The sequence below is a fragment of the Barbus barbus genome (assembly GCF_936440315.1).
Source record: "Barbus barbus genome assembly, chromosome: 42".
NCBI lineage: Eukaryota > Metazoa > Chordata > Actinopteri > Cypriniformes > Cyprinidae > Barbus > Barbus barbus.
In genome coordinates, this window is record NC_136720.1 from 20,902,337 (window position 1) to 20,911,147 (window position 8,811).

At 36.5% G+C, this 8,811-nt stretch overlaps 1 protein-coding gene across 1 annotated transcript in view; it reads left to right on the top strand.

The window, feature by feature from the left end:
* The window catches only part of LOC306861192 (metallophosphoesterase domain-containing protein 1), a 42,482-nt gene extending 34,653 nt beyond the window's left edge, over window positions 1-7,829 (top strand). The window contains exons 5-7 of the mRNA XM_079403332.1: window positions 3,231-3,346; window positions 4,548-4,661; window positions 6,027-7,829. Coding sequence (XP_079259458.1) covers window positions 3,231-3,346; window positions 4,548-4,661; window positions 6,027-6,145 — 349 coding nt within the window. The 3' untranslated portion in view covers window positions 6,146-7,829. The remainder of the gene's footprint in view (window positions 1-3,230; window positions 3,347-4,547; window positions 4,662-6,026) is intronic.
* The last annotated feature ends 982 nt before the right edge of the window (window positions 7,830-8,811 follow it).

Sequence of the window (8,811 nt, forward strand, 5' to 3'; positions counted from 1 at the left end):
GTTGGCTTTGAAAAGTATTGATAAAAATAGACTATTTTTATTATTACATTTTCTTTTTTTTATTTTGATAATTGTATGAACTTAGCAATATGCCAACAGCAAACTCTATTGAAATCAGTGGTGCATTTAGTATTTTGCGGAGTTACTTCCTGTGGAGAAACAGTTCCCACAGTCCTGGAAAGCCTTTCAAAAGTATTTTCAGGCTTGAAAAAGTCATGAAAATTAATAAAATCTTAAAAGGTCATGGAAAAGTTGTTGGAATTATATTGTCAATACATTTTTTTCTAGTTATGCTCAGTTCAGAAGAATTTCTTCATTAGAATGCATCTTTGTGTATGCGCTTGATGTAAGCAGGTCTGAATTTACTGATCCGTCAGTGACATTTTTCATATTTCTACTCCATGTTCTCTGCTTATTTCTCCCCAATTCTCATACACATTTTATCTTTCCACTCAAAGTGCACCACCTTACCAGCGGCAAGAATTGATTTAGATTTAACATTTCTGTGAATCATTAATGCATTCTTTAAAAAAAATCTAGATTTTCTTATAACTCCCATCTTCTCTTCCTTTAAAATCCTTGAAGTTAACCAATGAGATGAAATATTGAAGCACAGTCGCCCCACAGCCTTTTCCCCCCAGCCATGCATTTAAAGATTTATGGCAAAACTGCACTGATATCATTTGGCCAAGAGAGGTTTTGCATGCACTCACTGATTTGACCCAAACCATTCTTTACCCCTACTTTAAATAGACTGTTTTAAAGCCAGTGGTGACCAAAAGACCATGGCATTTCTAGTCCAACTATCCAGTTAGGTTTGCATTTTATTAGTGGTTCCTGTTAAAACAAGATCTTGCTCTTTTTGAATTGGAAACACTCTAGCCTTACGATATAGACAGCACCTTAGCAATGTGTTGATGAGTTTTGCGTGAGCAAACACCCTTTACATTTGCTTCAGAAATTGAAAAATGTAGTTTGCAAAGTAATTTTTTTTTCCTTTTGTGCTGATGTGGCATCATGGGAGTAAAGGCATGAAAGCAAACAGCTGTCTTTGCTTTCTATTCACCTTGACAAATGAAAAAACATCTGAACTGATAAATACACAGATGGTTTAGTACATCAAGTACACTAGTCATTCCTTGTCCCATTTGAAGGAATTACACATTATTCTGATCTTCTGGCTTAATAAAATCTCCATTAAACTAAATCAGAATTCCTGAATTACATAATTACTTGTATTTTTAAGACATTTATTGCCGTTTTCACAGCGTCTCCCTTTCTGTCTCTGTTCACACACAACCCTCTCTCTCATTTTCTTTCTGTTTATTAACCTCTCTTTGCTCAGTTGGAAAAATCTCCTTTCTAGATCCAATGTAATTGAGACGTCCGTGTTAAGATGAAAATGAATATTTAAATAGCACCATCAATATGCAAAGGGCATTTTAAATGTTTTAAGATTAGAGGTGCGAATTAATCCGACTGTGTCCGTGGCCCTTCAGATGTTTGATCATAAATGTTTAGACTCTGATGATAGAACTGATTTGAATAATAATCAGATGAAATCGAATGAAAATAGCATTTGCTTTCCCATGAGTCCCTTCTTTCCTCTTGACCTTCTTGAGATGATGGAACCCAGGGCCGATCTGGATCGCTCCTCAAAGGCTGTGTGTGCGTGTGCGTGTGTGTGTGTGTGTGTTTGTGTGTGTGTGTGTGTGTGTGTGTAGCACAGGACACTGATGCGTCAGCCAACTATAAAAGTAAACGTTTCAAGTGACTGCTCTCTATAAATTACAAAATCCACGTAGAGGCAAGGGAACCTTCATGTGTAAATTGACACACACACACACTCAGAGTCTTTCAACATATTCACACACATAAATGTGCAAATCCGCCACAGCAGAGGAAGATGGATCTTGGGACAGATTGTTAGTGACATGTTAATTTCTATACCGTCACTCAAGCTTGGTGCATCTGCAATCAAAGTGATGGGGCATGGGCAAAAACATCAACCCCCTCTCTATCCTTACATACTGTCTGTCTCTACCTGTTTCTTTCCCTTTCTTCTTGTTTTCTGTTCCTCCCCCGTTTCTCTTTTTCTATCCACCTTCCCTATATATATTTGATAAAAATGTGATAAAATATAAGTTACATTTTAGATGAGGAAACACATATTCACTATTAAGTAAGAGTTTTCCCTCAATAAACTTATTTGCTGTTTATTAATAGTAAGTAAGGTAGTTGTTATAGTTATGTTTAGGTTTTGGGTGTGGTCAAGGGATCTAAAATATGGTCATTCACTGATATGTGCTTTATAAGTACTAATAAACAGTCTGAGTCAATATGTTAGTAATATGCATACTAAAAAGCAACTAGTTAATAGTGAATAGTTTTCCCTAATCTAAAGTGTTACTAATATAACAAAATAAAATATATTCATATTTATTATAAAATAATATCATTACATAAACTTTATGGTTTAGAAATTTATATATATATATATATATATATATATATATACACATACATACATACACACATACATATTTATTTACTCTACAATATTTATTTTAATGAATTTGATATTAACATTTGTAATATTTTATTATGTTTTTAATGATTGATAAACTAAATTAATAACAAAGTACAAATCTGTGCCAATCGATTCCATGTGCCATGGATTGAACAAATGCACAATTGGTAATCCTCCTATGTGTTTTGCGCCCACTTACCAGCCTTTACACTCAGTTTGGACTACTGGGCAAACATTACATCACCTGATTAATATTCATGAGCCAAGCTTTTCAAATCATCTTTACGCCCCTGCTTTTTTGGACAGTGATGTAGAAGGATGACAGTAAATGATGGGAGGTGGGGAACGAAAAAGACACAATTTAAGCCGGCCTTAAACCTGTCACTTTTTCATTCCTATTTAAACTTTTTTTCTGTTACATTTTATAAAAGATATGAGAAAGATGTCAGATCAAAGCGATTGCTATTTGTGATTTGGGGATTTTTTTATTTTTTTTTTGTTATTTTATAATCATAGACCCAAGATCTCTCACAGATATTCCATATACAGATCCTAATGGAAATGTCATCTTGTTTTCATCAGTGGTAGAGCAGTCTGGGTAAAAGATCAGTGAAGCACAGGGGAAGATATTGGCAGTAATGTTCATGGTCATATCAGTAGGCCTTAACTGTGTTTTTTCCTCCTTTATGTATGTTTTCAGGCAGCCATGGTACTACGGCTGGGGTTTTAATCTACCACGAGGACAAGCACTGCTGGACAAGTGGAATCAGATCCCAGATTCCACTGATATTCTTCTCACACACTGCCCTCCTCTGGGTGAGACCTAAATCACACACACACAAAGCATGCAGTAATGGTTATTCTCCATTATGTTGTCTTCATCCTCACACACACGCACACTCTTTTGCTCTGAGGCTTTGGCAGATGGAGTTGCTACAGCAGGCTGCTAAAGCATGCAACACTGAGACGCTGTTCGCAGTGCAGCAAATCCCTTCACACATAATAAAACCTTCACACACACAGTCATATGCACCGAGAATGGAAGTTTGTGCATAAAAGCAGCTGCGTTATAAAACACTAAGCTTTTGGGCTTTGAGATTGTGACAATGTGTAATTCTCATGGTAAAGACTTGTCCCTCTATACATTTGTGCAAATGTGAGTGTTTATCATAGTGTGGCAAATGAATGCCAAATGATGTCTCTGAAGATTCACAGCGAGTCTGCATTATGTATGTGTTGACATCAGACTACAATTGTAAAATCAACGTAATGATCATTTTGGATTCAGTTAGTTCTTATATAACAGTAAGTCTTTTAACAAGTCAATTTTCATTTGAATATAAAAATAATAAAAAAAAACAGTGCAGATGGATATAAGAACATGTCCTGTGTAAACCGCACTTTACTGAGATCTTGAAATCATTGTACTTGCTCTATACTTAATGTAGGTTTGGAAATCAAGAACTGATTTGAAATCTGGAACCAAACTTCTGGATGTGTAAACATTTTTAGACTCACGCAAATTAATTTTGAAAGGAAAATCAAAATCCAGGATGTGAATTACTAATCCTACTATGGCTAAGGCTTGGCACTTGAATATTAATTAGTTGACTCATAAGTTGCTTGGTAACCTCCCTAGAGCGTCCAATCACATCATCTAGTTAAAATTCAGTGAGTCAAGACTTCACCCTCGTTGGGTTCCTAAATTAGCACCTCGGACATGCAAGATGTCAAGATGTTGTGTTATGGTGACTTTGTAAAAAAAATATATATTTCTTCATTAAAATTACTAAAACATGATTCAGAATATGAAACACTAAGTGGAATCAGAACTACAGTCTTTAAATTTATTACAAATCTCTTCCCTAGCTTGGTACGTCTGGCATTTGTTCAGCTTGTAACTCTAAAAACATAAATTAACCAAACTGTCTGTTCTATCATATATTTATGCATATTCTGCGTCTATTTTTCTTTGCCTTGTGATGTTCATATTAGTCATTATACTATTTTTTTGTAGGTTTTTTGGACTGGGTGCCTAGGAAGATGCAGCGTGTTGGCTGTATGGAGCTATTGAACACTGTCCAGAGGAGAGTTCAGCCCAAACTACATGTATTTGGACACATTCATGAAGGTAATCACATGAAATGATAACTTTCGCAATTGTTTATAAATCACATGCATGAAATGCACACAGCTCTGTGATCTCAAACATATTTTTTCATGCTGCCACGTCAATCTGCCTGTTTTGGGGTTAGCAGGGCAGAGTCTGTCCCATGCTGCTTTGCCTTCTGACAGCTTTATAGCAAAAACTAGATCACATTCATATTCACAGTTTATTTAGCACACACACTCAAAATGTTTTAATAAAGGATTCTTATCTTAGTCGGTGATTTGATTGCATTTTACATGTGTGCAAGCTTGTGTTTTGTGCTTTGCATGTCTGTGTTTGACTCTGTGCCATGTTTATGTTATGGCACAGAAATGTGCAAGAACATACACATAGCAAAAATTGCAGCCGTTTGCTTGCTGTTATTTGTCATTTTTGCTGTTTGCAATTTCGTAGCAGATAAAATCTTAAAAATATTCATCCCTCATACACACTGCATGATTATTTGTACTTATCATTTAGCTTTTAACACCTTAAAACTTATTTTTTGACCTCATTAAAGGAAAAAAATTGCTGAAAATGTATTCACCCTCAAGTCATCCAAAATGTGAGTTTGTTACTTCATCAGAAGAGATTTAGAGAAATGTAACATTACACCACCTGCTCACCAAAGGATCCTCTGCAGAGAATGGGTGCCGTCAGAATCCACAATTAATCCATTCGAATCCAGACCATCAATTAACACCTTGTGAAGTGAAAAGCTTTGTGTTTGAAAGAAACAAATCCATCATTAAGGTGTTTAAACTTTAAAAACTTTAAACTTTAAAGCCAAAATGCTAGTCCGTAATCCATAATAACACTTTCTCCAGTGAAAAAGTTGTCTTGTCTGAATCAGGAGAGAAATATGCACAGATCAAGCACCGTTTACATGCAAATAGAGTGCAAAAGAGTTCTAAACTAACAGGCCTCTGTCTGTGGATTTTGATGTCAGAGGACAACAAGGGATGGACTTTTTCACTGGAGGAAGCATTATTATGGATTATGAACACTGGATTATGTTATTTTGCCCAGAATTAACGGTTGAAAGTTAAAACACGCAGCTTTTCTCTTCACAACGCCATCATTCTGATGGCATCCATTCACTGACGAAGATTCATTAATGAACAAGTGATGTAATGCTAAAGTTCTCCAAATCTATTCCAATGAAGAAACAAACCCATCTACTTGGATGGCCTGAAAAATGTTCATGTTTGGGTGAACTATTCCTTTCATTCCATTTTTGTATCGTGTTCACCTTTTAAAAGCATGTCAACGCATTTTCACAAAAATATCACGTGCATGACTTTTTTACTTAACCAGTCGTAATATCTTTGTGTTTGTGTGAGCTAGGTTACGGTATGATGAACGATGGAACCACCACGTTCGTTAATGCTTCGGCGTGCACGGTGAACTTCCAGCCTATGAACCTGCCCATCGTTTTCGACTTGCCCAATCCCAGGAGCTCATGATTGAACTGGGACCTGCCCACTGCCCCCTTCTTTCAATCAGGGTCCCTTTTTGAGTGTGTGCGGATGCTGCGTAGTGTATATAGAGCAGACGAGAGATGTTAATTTGGATACTCCCATGGATATTTCCATCCATTTTTGTGACATGTGACACTCTCAGACACAAAACAGTGGCATTCTGCCTCACTGACACGGATGTTTGAACTGCTTTCTAAATTTGACTCTTGCGTTGCACTTGAATCAGCGTGACAATCGCGTGTACTTAGTCATGAAAGCCAATCAGTGCTCGAGATGAAGGAAAGGCAAGCTTTCTTCTCATTAGCTGGCACTTATTTAAGGAACTTTGTAACCTTGTAGCCTCAATGGACATCTGACTTGGAAAAAACTTTTTTCTTTTGCTCTGGATCCACTCTTGAAAGTTACAGGATATGCCCAGAGGAAACACTGCGCTATGGTGCAAACAAGTTTGTTCAGGGTTTACTATTTCTATCTTTCTCTCTCTCTCTCTCTCGCTCTCTCTCTTTCTCTGGGTCTCAGTCTCTCATCCTACTTTTTCCTATCTGCTCTGTTGTTATATTTTGCTCTTTTGAACTTGGGGCCATGTTGGGTTTCACTGGGAGATGAAATGGGCCCTAAACAGGAATGTAAGATTTAAAAAATATTGATGTGAAAAAGAAACAAAAATATTTTCCAGTGTTCTCCACATTTTCATGCCTTCTTTATTGTTCGATTTACTGTAAATGTGTAAAACTGTGAGTGTGTTTTCAAGCAAACGGTCCTTTACTAAAGCAGTGTGGACTTTTACAGTAGTTTGAAGTGTTTGTTTAAGGTCAAATATTTAAAAGTTCTTCTAAAGCGCCGCCGTTAACGTCCCTTCTCCTAATATCAAAGACTCGCCATGCACGCAAAGTGCGCTTTTGCATAACAAGAATATGTTGCACTTTGATCCACATGCTCCCCACTATAATTTATTAACATTCCTCCTGGCGATAATTTATTCCCATGTGTTTTACAGCTCTTCAGCATAAACTGTGTGTGGCATTAGGCCTAATATGACGGTTCTGTTAGATGTGCAGAGGGTTTTCATCTCCTCCATATAAATGGATGAATAAAAATGAACAAATCGAACAAATTATCACTCTGCGTGTGTGTGCATGCGTCTGTGGGCTCCTGTGTGTACGAACGCGATCAATTGTTCCTCTTTCATAGCCCGAGGAAAAGAACGAATCAGAGCACTGAGAGATCGAAGAGATAAAAAGAAAAATATTGGAAACGCCAACTAGGAATGATGAGCTGATGTCTGGGAGACGGATTTCTGTCTCATCTTTCTTTCTTTATTTTTTTTAAGGGTTTTTCTTGCTGTTTGTACACTTGTTTGCATTCGGTCAGAGGTGCTTCGCATTCTCTTGTGGCTTTCCTCTTTTTTTCTTTCTTCATTCATTCATGCCCATATGAGGCCTTTTCTTTGAAGACGTTGTCGTCAGGTTTACTGCTGTGTTCCAGTTGTTTTTTTCCCCAGCATGCTGTTCTGAATTTCCAAACAAATTCTGTGCGTTGTTAATTCAGTGTGTTGTGAAATTTCAATGATAAAGATACAATTTGGGAGATTCTTTTGTTTTTCGTCACTTAATTTCACCATCTAAAGAGTTATGGTGTTGAATAAATTCTAGCAGAGATAAATTCTGTCAAAACTGCTTCTTTTTTGTTCTGGAAGAGATCATTTACAGATGAAAAAAAGAGTAAATATCTACACACTAATATTAAAGGTGCAATAGGAGATCTCGGAAAATGCTAACTTTAGCCTGATAGCACTGAAAGCGAACGTCCCACCCTCCCTGCAATCGCTGTCCAAAGCCACACAATGGCACAGTTAGTAAAATACTACAATACCAGGAAGGAAGATCGGGTTATTGATGTTTGTCTGCCATTCTCGCTCTGTCTGTACAGCGTGTGCGAACGCGCTGATGACATATCGTGTCTGCGCGAACAGGGTGCGCAGAGGTATGCAAATACATACGTTGACAGGCAGGTAGGAAAGCCAATTAAAACGCTCGGACCGAACGTTTTGATTGGACGAACATTTCTTGGTCCTACACCTTGCACAGAATATATAATACAGATAAATACATTTAGACCACTTAACTTAATGATTGCTATAGGGATGTGAAGAGAAATTTCTGAAAACAATCACCTATTGCACCTTTAATGCTTCAATATTGTATTGAACAACTTCAACGTTTCAGCTTCAGCGCCTTCAATGTGAAATAAACCGATATAGACAGGTAATGACATCATCGTATTATCTGCCCACTGGAAGTTACATGATTTATAAACATAAATAAAGAAAATGGGGTTATTTTTCAACATCAATATTATTTAATACCAGTAAAAATCCACATACTATTTTATATATTCCAAGAGACATAAATTAGGAATACACTGAAAATAAAATTTTGACCAATCAGTCAAAGTTTCGATAATTATGTTCTTGTCATGGCCAATGACTTATAAATGGCTAATATTGAAATTATGGACTATTTTGTATATATAAATTAAAACACTTACAGAAAAATAAGTTATTTTAAAAGACACAAGTGAATTTATCACATCATTGTACTGTAGATTATGGAAATTGTGTAAAGAATAACTTTACCTTTGCTAACATCTGA